The 13,460-nt window shown below is 47.3% G+C and overlaps 1 protein-coding gene across 2 annotated transcripts in view; it reads left to right on the forward strand.

Moving 5' to 3' along the window:
- CRAMP1 (cramped chromatin regulator homolog 1) overlaps positions 1–13,460 on the forward strand; it is a 982,369-nt gene that overhangs the window by 914,894 nt on the left and 54,015 nt on the right. For both annotated transcript variants that reach the window (XM_069210635.1, XM_069210634.1), the window contains exon 20: positions 343–488. In XM_069210635.1, the coding sequence (XP_069066736.1) occupies positions 343–488 (146 nt within the window). The remainder of the gene's footprint in view (positions 1–342; positions 489–13,460) is intronic.

Here is a 13,460-nt window from a genome sequence, read left to right on the forward strand (position 1 = left end):
CTGGACCTGGTATAAGGTGTAAGTGCCTTAGGTACCCACCACACAAAAGGCCAGCTTCCTACAATTACTGAGTAAATTAGTGGACCTTCATCTATTCAGTAAATTAATATATACCCATTACCCTGAAAACATGAGATGAGATAATTAATATTGTGTGGAGATGGCTCCTGTTCATGTTTATGATTTTGTAAAATGGTGAATTTCTCCTGCGTTTGTAGTTTTAAAAAACAATATGCAGCAGAATTAAAGTTCTTTAGAGTAATGAAAGTGAATTGATATTGATAGGGCAATGTTTTTTTTAAATATGTTTAGATGTCCTGTTACATTTTCATCTCTTTACAGCAAGTTTCATCTCTCCAGAAAAAAATCGAAAGGTGATGCCAGCAGTCCCTGGAAATCATAGTGGCACTTCTTTACTTGGCCCGAGCTTGCTGGATGGAAATTCACGGGATTCCTTTGTTTCACGATCTCTTGCAGATGTTGCTGAGGTATGTGATGAACTCTTCATCTTCATGAAAAATGTATTTTATTATAACTCCCAGGTTACGCATACATTTGGTTATTTCAATAGTAAAAATATAAATGAAGACGTTTTATTGTGAATAAAAACATTTTCACTGCCTCCTTTGACCTCCCCTTTGTAGGAGGCTTGCTCAGTTTACATTGTACACCTATGGTGTGGTACCCTATACTGAGTCCAGGCACCCCTTAGTGATAGTGTGTAGGTGTCCAGATAGCAAGAGCTCCCTAGGGTTAGCTGTAGTGAGCAGCTAAAGCTCATCCAGGAGGAGTGTAAATCACTTGCAATACCTCATTAGTCAGTAACTGTACACAGAAAGAACCACACCAGGTTTGTTTATTACAACACTGAAGACTGTACTAACGTTGGTATATCTCCGCTTGGAGATAACTACACAAAAAATATACACTTAGAAACAATCAGAAATGGGGGGGGGGGCAAGCCATATTCTAAGAAAGTGGTATAAGAATGAAGGTACCCAGTTAAGGTAAGTGTGTTAGGATCCCAGGGGCTGGGGAAGTAAGAAAAAACCAGAGGTAAGTAACTGTAATCCAACAGGCGCAGAGTTGTTATTGAGCCAGGTGTCTTATAGGCTAACACAGGACCGTCATGGTTGGAATTTTATGGATTCAGGACCCTTCCCTGTGGACCCTGAGGAAACCAGTTGCCACAAAGAAGGTTGGAGCGTGCTCCCACCCGTGTATACCCACAAGATCGGCATACGTACACAAGGGAGCCCAGGTGCATGGGGTGAAGTGGCGTCAGAAACCCTAGTTGGAGTCAATGGAAGCCTCGATTGTCCAGCTGCTGTCGTGACCCCTGGATCAGGTCAGTTGAACCCAAAGTTGGATTCCAGACGAGAGGAACCTGAGAAAGAAGGGGATAGTGTCCAGACCAATCAGCAATGTCCAGGCAGTGCAGATATGCAATGCCCACCCTTTTGGAGGTGATGTTCCTGCAGGACGGTGAAGGAAAAGTCCAGCTGCTGAGTCCAGGGGGATGCAGGAGATCCTTGGAGTCTTCCACAAGATGTCCCACGTCGGTGTCTGATTGCAGGAGGGCCAGTGGCCAGCAGGACCACCAACAAGCGTTGGCAAATGCAAATAGTAGTTACAAGGTACGTTGTAGGTTTTTGAGGATCAGCAAGGTCCTAGTGACTTGACCCTTGGAAGAGAGTCAGGGCAGGCCTTCAGCAGGAAGGAAAGCAAGCCAGAGTCGATTGAGCCCCCATGAGTGACCCACTGGCAGCAGGCACAGGGAGTCGCAGGGAGGCCTCGACAGCACAAAAGAAAACTAGGAGTTCCACATCACAGGAGCTGCAGAGTGAAAGGTGATCATGGAGATGCAGATTGCTGGAGGCTGGGGCTTCTTAGAGCATGAATATTTCCTTGGAAACAAGCCTTGGGCAAGAGCAACAGTTGCGGTGCACAGGGGGTTCCATTCCAAGGGCAGCACCAGAGGCCCACAGTCTCCCAAGTGGATCATAAAACAAGGGGGACCTGAAGAGGAACACAAAACCATCACCTGTGTTGTTGAGCCTTTCGATGTTCGTGGGACAGCAGGATCCACCAGCTGGTCGTCGTAGTCTTGAGGTGCTTGCAGACGCAGAGGAGTGACTACTTCACTCCAAGGGAGATTCCTTCTTGCTTCTTGGATGCAAACAGAGTCCTTGTGACCCTAGAGGATGCTCAGCTATGGATGTTGCAGAAATCATGCAGGAGTTCGAGAAACAGTGTTGCAGTGAGAGCCCTCCCAACTGGATACAGTCTTATTTCAGTTCCAAAAGCAGACCAGCAGCGGTTCTGGAGGTCAGGCATGGAAGATGTCTTGCAGAGAGTTCCTTGTAGAGTCTTGCTCAATGAATCTGAGGACCCACCCTTGGGGGGGGGGGGGGGGGGGGAGGGGAGCCCTTAAGTAACCCTAAAAGGGGGTTGGTCACTTTCTGCGGTGACCCAGCTATCGGAGGGGGGTCAGAGACGTCATCTACCTGGCCTAACCAGTCATATTATCCCAGGGGCCTCTGCCTACCTTGTTTCCAAGATGGCAGAATCATTCGGCCACCTGGCAGAGCTCTGTGCACCTCCCTAGTGAAGAAGCTGGACTTGGGGCGGTCAGTCCCCTGTCCTTCGTGTGGTTTTGACCCAGAGGGAGAACCATGGGTTCCTGAACTGGTGCAAATGGAATAAGCAAGGAGGATGTCGAATGTGCCCTTCAAAGCAGTTTGGTGGCGCTCAGAGACCACCCCACCCCAGCCCATAGACCCCTATTTCAGAGGGAGAGGTGGTTACACCTCTCCCTTGCAGGAAATTCTTTGTTCTGCCTTCCCCTGCTTGAATTTGGCCCACCACCAGTTCGGTCAGAACAGAGTCTGGGGTCTGCACCAGCGTGGGCTTGCAGCCAGACCCAGTAAGGCTGCACAGGCAGAACTGGGGGATCCTCTAATTAACCCCCACAGTGCAGGGGATCATACAACTAGCACGGGAATCGGTGTAGTTGAATGATTCCAACATGTTTGATACCAAACATGCCTAGGTTCGGAGAAGTAATTATGTTGTTTGATTACTCGTGTTGACCAGTGTTTACTACATACCTTAAAATGGCTTCCCCAAAATTAGAAAGCGTAACGAATGGAGTCTGGAGTTTGTAGGGGTATCCTGCTCCTGCAGGGGTACCCTCACACTTGGAGACATGCACACTGCCCTTGTGCTGAAGGACCTGCCAGAGGGGTGACTTACAGTGTCTAAGCACAGTGACCTCGATGTAAGGCAAGCCCTAAATCTAAAGTGAAAGGTGCATTCAATGGCAGGCCTGCAGACACAATTTGCATGGGCTCCCATGGATGGCATAATACTTGCTGCATCACTTGGTAGTCCCCTGTTATACCAGTGCCCTGTGTAACTAAGTAAAATATACTAGGGACTTATAGGTGTTCACCAGTATGACAGTTGTGGGTGTAAAATGTAACCAGCAACCAAATTTAGAGGAGAGAGCACAGACATTGGGGTCCTGGTTAGAAGGATCCCTGTGCACTACAGTCAAAACATACTGACACCAGGCAAAAGGTGGGGGTTGCTATGTCAGAAAGATGCTACCTTCCTACACCCTTCACTCCCAGTTTGTCCCATTTCTTCACCAATGTTAAGCAAACTTGACGTTTCATATACAGCTTTGTTGTGCCGAAAAACAGGGGTATGCCTATGTAACCCCACCATACCTGGGCCACAAACAATGCACGTCTGTAAATGTGGTATATAGTGGGGAAAAAATGAAGGACCAGTTCAAGCAAAAATGAGCCTATGATTTGCTCACTGCCAAACATACAAATTATTTTGGCAAGTTACTTTCACCAAATTAAAGAATTAATAATCCACATTCTCGGTTTCTTCATTTTGGGGTTAGTTGTATTTACATTTACAGCCGACTAACACCTCAACAACGCCATATACTGCTCCCTTCCTTCTCTCCCAAAATGCTGCTGACTCAACTTAGCTGTTGATGTCTCCTTATTGGAGCTGAATCTCCCCTCAAGTTGCTTTGACTTCATACATTTATGCAAAATTGTACGATTGAGTAAGTAACACATGAGTTGTATCCGTCATGCATAGTTTCTACAGAGTACCTGTATGTAATAAAATGTAATTAAAAACTCAATAAAGAGATTCATACAAAAGAATGAAGTCAGCTGAGATTTTGGAAATCCCTATTCCCTTAGTGGAATATTAACTGAGCATCTTGATTGACGTTCTGCAGTTTAACATCATCACTGTGAAATCTTTGTCCCTTTAACGCAACTGATATAGAGGCAATGGAGGAATAGTGGTCTAAGCCTCAACCTGACCAACAGTAAACCAGAAAGTAGCACAATTTTTATTGACTGGCCCCTGGGGATTTAGAGTTTTGTGGAGGGGTTTATGGCATCAAAATGGGATGGATATCCTGTCTTCCATATTGCGATTCTGTAATAGCCTATGGAAATCTTAATATGGCAGATGGGATATCTGTCACGTTTGTGACAGAGTAACTCCTCCACCAACCTCTAAATCAGGCCCCACATCTTTATAGCCATCCATCCCACCCCAGAGAAATTGTTGGTCCTGGTCTTCACCACTAGTAAACTGAATCCAGGAGCTTTCCCTACCCACCCTAACTGATGGAGTCGAAAAACTGGAAGGTGTGGGTAAGATTACTTTTATGACAATCAACCTAGCAGTGCACTCAAAAAACACCGCTTGTCTTTTGGGACACTACTCCCACACCCTTTGGGTTTATGGCACCTGTGGTGATAAGCAATCTACCCAAACACCTTAGGAGCTATTTTGCAGAAGTAGTCTGTGATGAACAAGAGGTGTCCCATCATATCATCAGACTAGGCTTGGATACAGCAAACTGCATTGCCACTGCCATCTTTTCAGTTATTTGAAGGAATAATGCCTGTGAGTACTCTACTCAACAGATGTGCAGGATGCACTAATTGGGGGGTGGGGGGGATATGCCTTTTGACAGAGAGTGACTTGTTGGGCAGAATGCAGAAGCAGTGCTTGAACGCTTCAAAGAGGGTAGAGCCATAGAAACATCTTTGGGGCTTCAAACGGATATAAAGGATTTTTGTTCATTTTGGAGACCTAAAGCTTTAGGCAGATGGTTTTAATTCAGGCAAACCCATTCTGCACTGAGCGGTCAACAGGAACAGAATCCCCTTGTCTGACAGTTCGGGGACAAGGGACATGGCCATCAGGTTCAGCCTTCCTCCTCCTCCCTTGCACCACAAGGGAAGCCACTGTAGTTCCTCTCTGAAGAAGCATGTGACATAGGTGGGAGGACTGGTACCTCTTTCTACAGTCTATAGGAAAACCATATTGTCAGACTAGTGGGTTCTGCAAAGCGTAGAAAAGGGGTACCCTACACTTGGATTGATTTCAGCAGTTCAAGTCTTCACAAAGATGATGGCAGTAGTTGAAACCAGTCACAGAAAGTTGGGGGATTGTGATATTCCCATACTTGGGTGACTGTCTGCTCAAAGCTGGTTTGCCACAGATGGTATTGCATTACCTGCAGATGATCACTTCAGTGCTGTTCTACTTAAGGCTTTCAATCAGTGTATCCAAGTGTCAATTAAAGCACTCCTGACATTTCTTTTTCAAAGGGGTGGTACTGGATACGACCTTGCTCAGAGCTTTCCCTCCTCCGTAGTGCATCCAGGACTTTTTGGATATGAGTCCTATGTTTTGGGCAGGGCTCTGATTCTAGTTCAGGTAGTCTTACACCTACTCGGTCTGTTCGTTTCTTGCATCTCCCTTGTCCCACAAGTATTCTGTCATATGAGGGCCCTACCAGTGTTGCCTCTACAGACAGTGGTTCAAAGGAAGCCCTTCTCTCCCTCAGCTGAAGTGACAGCAGGCATGAAGAATGTGTCCACCTTTGTGTGGGGTTCTAGGGGTCAGAGGCATCTGGTCACTAGAAGAGCAGAAGTTGCATATCAGTTTGCTGGTATTCAGGGCAGTTGGACTTGCTCGCAAGATCTTCCGTCCCTTCCTTTGTGGTCAACCTGTCGATGTTCCTGCTTCGCTATGCATTTAGTTTGAAATCCCTGATTCCTTAGGTTCAGAGGCAGTTTCTCTCCGGGCTGGTTAAGAAGGTTGTGGTAACCAGACCACCAGCACTTATCCCTGTTCACGTCCCTTGGTCTCTAGTTCTCTGAATCAAGGGGCTAGGTCCTGCATCTGAGTCTTCGAGGAATACACCTTCATGCATGGAAATTGAGTGGGCATTCCAGCTTCATTTCAGCTTCCATTGAAGGTGGTTGATGTGGTCCTATTTGCTCCCCACCCAAGTCTGTTCCAGGAAATACAATACATTTATAGGTGGGTGCACAAACTGACTCGTTGACTCCTTTAAAGCAACCTTGGCTAACACCCTCAAATTCTTGTTTGTCAACAAGTTTGAGTGGTAGGCTCAGTGGAGCGGTATATTGTGGTGTTGCTGGCCTTTTTGTATCTCCATTGTTTTAAAGGGTTTGACAAATTTTCATCAATGGGGAGGACTTAGGCTCGATCTTTTACCATCATTGAGATCATGCAATGTCAGCACTTTTTTTGCATTATAGTTTTCAAGCCAGCTCTCACACAGAGACAACTACCTAGAGTGGAGCTCGGGGCTCCTGTATGCCTTCCGGCTGCTTCCGCTCCTGCCCGAAGTCAGAAGTGTTGTAAATACTGTGACTGCTCTTGTTTAATCTACTCCTATTTTCATCCTCTGCTTGCTTTCACATTCTTTTAACTCTGTTTTTTAAAGTATGAGGTTTTTAGACATGGGCAGAACTGTTGATATCATGTATGCTTAATTTCTAGGGTGACATATTTTATTGTTTTCAGTTATGGATGCTGTTGTAACATCATGGACATCACCTGTATTAGCTTACGTGTTTGTAGTTATAGGAGCACATAATATAAGAATCAAGATAATACATTTATCGCCTATTTGTTTAGTATTATTGATGCTTTACTGTCTGCAGGTGCTGTTTTACAAAACCTCAGCTACCTGACCATTGAACCAGTAGAGTAGAGGGATTTTGCGTTATGATTATCAAGCTAAAGGTCACGCCGATTTGCAGCACCAACCGGCCTCAGTTAAAGGTCACGGCAGGGACAGTGCAGAGAAGTCTACTTCGCCTAGAAGTTTATTTCATTAGCAGATAAAGCTATAATAGTGAATAGCTGAGGTTGCTATTTTCTTAACAAAAACAGGTATGTTGTGTGGTCCAGGCTCCAACAGGCTTGCTATTTACTCCTTCAGCTAAAATGTTGCATAGTGCCCAGAAACAGCTTTAGGGTGTTAGAATGTTAAGAACTTGCTAACCATTTTATAAATGTTCTTGCTAATTTTACTGACCATGGCATTGCGTTGCAATATTATTTTTTGCATTCTGTATGATTACCATTGATATTTTACTAGAAATAGGATTTCAAAATAAACATTTTAAAGTTCCTCTCCTGTTCCTTAGTGCTATTTTGAGTGTCATTCATTGACGAAAGAGGTTTTGGTGTTTCACTGTGTCTCTAAACTATTCTTGTGGGATTGAACGTTACTAGAAGCCCTTCTTGCACAGTATTGCTCAGCAGGTAATAGTCCAGTTGGATTACTGATTCGTATTGGTGCATTAATTGAGTCTTTGCACCACGGGATTAGAAATACTACCCCTGCGGCTCTCAGAGGCACCCCCAATCATATCAGAAGATGATCTAGAACAAGCAGGCCCAAGTTATTCTAGTGGCACCAGATTGGGCCAGGAGAGTGTAGTACGCCGACTTCCTGGGCATGAGCATCTGTCCTCCGATCAAGCTGATACTTTGGCAGGATCTTCTGTTGCAGTAGCAGGGCAGAGTACTGCACCAAGGCCCTCACAATTTGTGATTTTCAGTACAATATGAAGATACGTACCTTGACAAAAGCGAGAGCGGGTATCAGCTACTACCTCAAACGTTTTTTCTATTTAAAGGAATAAAATATACTTGATCACTCAGCCTTTATAAAGTCTAGTTTGGACAAAACATGCGGCAGCTGTTCAGCTCTTTTACATGCAACATTCTAACACCATTGGCTGTTTGTCTCTTTCATGTGCAACATTTTAACATCATTTTACCATCATATCTTTTGAGGTGAAATAAATGTAGTTTTGAACCTCAGTACAAGCCAAGAACAGACTTCTGTCCAGTCTGCACTATTTATTACTCTTGAGTGTGCATGCTCCAATCTTTCTTGTATATTTCAAATTCCTCTGCTTCGAATACTCCCCAGGCATCAGACTGAATCTGCATGTTTTCGAGCAGTAACTCTGTGTGCCGGTAGGTGGTGTAATTAATTTCAGCATCAACGTGTGAGGTGTCTATATAGGTGCTACCCCAGTGCTCTGTCGTCGGTTCCTTCCTTTCCACACGAGATAGCGCTGATCCATGAAAAGCTACACTTAGTTGCCTAAGGTCGAACTCTTTGGGTAGGTCCCACCGAAAGACGTCATAGAGATCATCTACTTTGCCATGCCCATCTAAATCCTCGGATGGGTCGCTGTAGTGTCAGCACTCCAGGCCCCGCGCTTCGGTGGAGCCTAAGACAGGGTCCACTCTGTGCTTATCTGACTTTCTCTGGGCCAAAGGGACCCCTGCCCACCTGAAAGAATTTTGAGGCCATGCACCTCATATTTGAGCAACCGGATTCCTCTGGAGCGCCTACAGGCCCCATGCGTTTGGGAGGGGCCTCCACTGGATCTCCACTGGTGGGTTCACCCTCACCGCCATTCGGGCCCCTTGGATCAGATGTTGGATCAGGAGCGCCAACACCTGTGAGACCGCAACCCTCCTCTACTCCTTCTCCAGTACAGATGCTCCCAACATAGCCTAAGTCTCATAGCGTCAGCACCCACATCGTCATTTCCAGCACTGTACTGGACGGGCGTCTCCTGACGCCGGTTCAAATGCCGACGGAGGACCATGCACTCTGGCTTGGAGCCATATCTTTCCCATTCTGGATGGGAGAAGTAGACGAATGGGAGGGGGGGGGGGTCTGAGGACCCTTATAGATGCCAGCATCCCCTTGACAATACTGAGTACAACTGGTATGTTGAACTGGCGGATGCAAGTGGGTTAGACACCTCACCAGACACTGGCCTGATCTCTCTCCCTACTATGGCTACAGAGGAGTGTGCCTCATTTGCTATTGTGGTGCATACAGGGGCAGATGTTGTGGACCTTCTGTTGCCCTCAGTGGCAGTCAAGACAAACGTCTTGACAGAGATGCTTCAGCCAGGAGTTGCCCCCTCTGAATCTTTCTTCAATTTTAATGAAGCTCTTACCAATGTTCATCTCGGGGCCTGGTTCTAGCCCTTTTCTGAGTATGTCCAAGCTTCACTCATGAACATGCCCTTAGATGGCTCACGTCTCTATGGTGAGAAAGCTGACTCTGCGCTTGAGCAACTTAAGGCTGGCAGAACTAAAGCCAGGTCCTTGGGCTTCTCCATCGGTCCTCACCAATCCTGGTCCTCCTTCCGCCCCTTTCAACAAAAAAGAAAAACACCTCCTCCCGGCAGCCTCCAAACCTCTTAAGTTTTCCCTCCTGCCATCACGAACACCTAGTACAGGGCAGGATATGCCATCACCGTACAGGGCAGGATATGCCATCACCTGCATCACTAGATGTCAATTTGGGATACCAACTTCCCCAGCCAGCTTCTTCAGCTGTTGTGTTCCTCTGCTGCAAACCGAAGACCAGTCGGCTGGCCCTTTGAATCTCTTGGCTTTTTCTGGGCTGTGGAGTTGACTATTCCTTGAGCAGGGCACAGTAGACACAATCACTCTCTCTACACTAGCCAACAGAGGTGCAGTCCTTGATGGTGCTGCCTCTCCTTGCTCATCTCTCAGTGTGGCAGGACATTCCAGCTTCGGTCCTCCTTCCTGGTCAGTTGAGATCTGAGGTCGGGTGCCCTTGTTATGGTAGGAAAGTGCCCACACGGCAAAATGTGGTTGGTAGCCAATGGGTTACCAGCTTCCCTCCCCAATAGTAACCATTTTCTGTGTAGTGTTTCTCCGGGCTATGCCAGGATGCACCATTCTGTCCACTCAGTGGCAAGAGCCCTCTCTGTTGTGTGGCCCTCATGAGCCCTCCCATGGGGTGTGGCTATCTCAGGGCTACATACCCTTGGGGAAACTGGTTTGGCAACTTGTTTCCCCTCTCTGCTCCCTGTGCCAGCCTGTCTGCCTAATCAGTGTTACACATTTGCTCATCAAAGGCAGATTTCCCTTTGTGTTAGCCTCGAAAGGCAGGCTTCAAATGTGGGTTCCTGCAGGAGGAAGGTAACACCTCTCTGGCCTGCAATCCCTGATTGTTCCTGTAGGAAAGCACCCTTTTTGACATGGTTAGCCTACACTTTGTGCCTGGTTTCTAATGAGGCTTTAAGGGTTGGTGCACTGGGTCCCTGCTAAACAGGTCCCCAATGCCAGATCATTCCCAAAAAACTGCACAGTTGTTTTGCACAATTGGTCAACTCTTTAGCTGCCACTGTAAGTCCCTTCTAAATGGCACCCCTGGTATCTAGTGCCTGGGGTGCTAAGGAAGGTCTTTAAGGGCTGCAGCACCAACTGTGCCACCCTCAGGGTCCGCTCGACTAACCCACACAGTGCTGCCATTGCAGACTGCATGTGTTGGTGCAGGCTAAATTAAAAACACAACCTGTCGCACACCTTTGTGTGCCAGGTCCCCTATAACTGCCAAGTGTAAGTCACCTCTAAAGCTGGGTATATCCAGGCACATGTGAGGGCATATATGCATGAGCAGGTATGTCCCTTCTGTGTCTCTGTTGATTCTGAGACATAGTAAGTGTGCAGGGAAGCCATTTTAAATGCATGTGCTGGACACCGGTCATTACGAGTTCCCCAGGAACATGATGGCTTCCCTGAGTCCAGGGATGTTTGGTATCAAACATATCAGAATAATAAGCCCTTAACGACCCCAGTGATGGATTTATTAATAAATCCATACAGAGGGCACCCTAAAGGTTCCACCCGAAAACTGCCCAGTACTGGTGTGTTCACTGGCTGGTACGAAACCAGTGCAGCCACCCTAGACAGAGTTCTGCCCCCCTGAGGTGGGGGCCAACGCTCTCAGAGGCCCCAGAACAAAGGCTTGTTCACATCCAAAGCAGGATGGGCATTTCAGGGCAGGGAGTTTCAAAGGCCCTGCCGCCTTTGAAATGCAACCCATGTCTCTCCAGATGACAGAGATGACTGACCCCTCCCCCTGTCCTGACCCTACGTTTGGCGGCTGCACAGGCGGGAAAATTACTTAAATTAGGAGTAGTCCCACCAATAAGGTGAAGTAGCTGAAGTTGACACTACTTTTCAAACTCCTCCAACTTGCTTGGAAGGAATTGGGCCACTAGGGCTAGGGTTATGCCCACTTCCCAGCAGAAAGTGGAAGTGGTCATAAGAAGGCTGTAGTCATCCTAAAGGTGGTCAGCCCATTGGCTACTGCCTGGAACTCCCTGTAACAACCCTTAATTGAGTATTTAGGTGGCACCCCTGAGCCCCAGAACTCAGATCCTGACTACCTACAAAGAAAAAGGACAAAGAAGAGTCGACCCCGCAGAAGAAGAAGAAGAAGAGGAAGAAGAAGCAGTTGACCCGGTACCTGCCCTTCCAGCCTGCCTGCTATCCTCAATGGACGCTTTACAAAATGACTCATCCTGCAGCTTCAAGAAACCCAGGAAGCCTGGTTGCCTTATATAAAAATAAAAAAAACTCAGACTCCAGAGAGCAGCGGACCTGCTCAGCAACAACGTATCCAGCAAGGACTCTGCAGACTGAAAACCCGACACTCGCACCGATGACCTCAACCCTGGAGAAAAGCCCACCAACTGTGCCAGCATGGCTCCCCAGCTGTCCTGAGCCCGAGTGTCACCCCTCCTGGTCTCGACCTGCATGCAGGCGTCTGTTTCACATTATCACTGTCAGAACATCTAAACTGCTTGTGGTGTTGGGTTCATATATTACACCCTGCCTTAGGACTCGGAAGGCCTGCCAGAGGGGTGCGTTATACCAATGTGCAGGGGAAGTGGAGCCTTTGCCACTGCTTTCTATGGCAAAGTCAGGCTAGCACTGCACGACTGTTCTACCAGTCCACAGTGGTGGACTGGGGAAACTCGTTTTACCTGAGACCGCCAAGGTGGCACAACCAGTGCTGCAATCGCTGAGGTACCGCTCTAACTTACATGCCCTGGTTACCATATATTAGGGATATAAAGGTAAGTTAACCATTCTCAATTGGGTGTAGCCAATTTGACTTCAACTTGAGGGTCAGGGCAGTGGCGCTGAGGTCTGGTTAGCAGGCCTCAGTGCACACTGAGTCGAAAAACCAGCAGCATCATTCCAAAAAATTGTGGATGGCCACACACAAAGAGGCATTTCCTCACACTTGATTGGCTGTTGCAGGCGGGCTTGCCCCAGGCAGTTGTCTCCTACCTCCAGACTATGGTGGACCTACTGCATTCGCTGGGGTTTACTATCAGAGTCTCAAAGTCACACCTGATACTCTCTAAGATGCTTCCTTTCACTGAAGCTGTTCAGAACACCGTGCAGTTTCGTGACTATCCTGTGAGCAGCAAATCTAGGATATTTAGACTATTATACTGTTGTTTCAGCCGCTATGCCCGATTTCAGTGAGACTGACCCAGAGTTTGTTGGACCTCGTGGCCTCCTGCATCCTGCTTGGTACCTCATGCCCATTGGCAAATGAAGGCTCTGCAATGTGGTACCTGAAGTTCCAGTGAGCGGAGCATCAGACAAATCTCGCCGACATGGTCCAGAACTCAGAGGGAACTGTAAAAGACCTGAAGTGGTGGTTGACGATGGGGTCAGTGGCAGACCGTTCTCCCATACCCAAACAGAGCTGACTTTAGTGACAGAAGCATCATTCCTGGGCTGGGGCTGCCATGTGGGAGAGGTTGAAATCAGAAGACTCTGGTCTCTGGCGGAGTCCTATCTCCTTATCAACCTGTTGGAGCTTTGGGCCGATACAACTCACAGTGAAAGCCTTCCTTAGCAAGGGAAAGGCTGATGTAGGTTTTCATTGACAACTCCACCAACATTTGTGTAGGAAACTAGCATCTTTCTGGCATAGTTACCCCCACTGTTTGCCTGGTGTCAATGTGTTTAGACTGTAGTACACTGGGATCCTGCTAACAAGGACCCCAGTGTCAGTGCTCTCTCCCCTAAATTTCGTTGTAAGGTAACATTTACACCCCAAAATTGGCATACTGGTGCACCCATGTAAGTCCCTAGTCTATGGTACTTAGGTACGCAGGGCATTAGTACATCATGGGTCCCCCATGGGGGCTCCAGCAAATATTGTGCCACCCATGGAGGCCCATGCAGCCTATGACTGCAGGCCTGCTGTT

The sequence above is a fragment of the Pleurodeles waltl genome, chromosome 10, assembly GCF_031143425.1.
Source record: "Pleurodeles waltl isolate 20211129_DDA chromosome 10, aPleWal1.hap1.20221129, whole genome shotgun sequence".
Taxonomy (NCBI): domain Eukaryota; kingdom Metazoa; phylum Chordata; class Amphibia; order Caudata; family Salamandridae; genus Pleurodeles; species Pleurodeles waltl.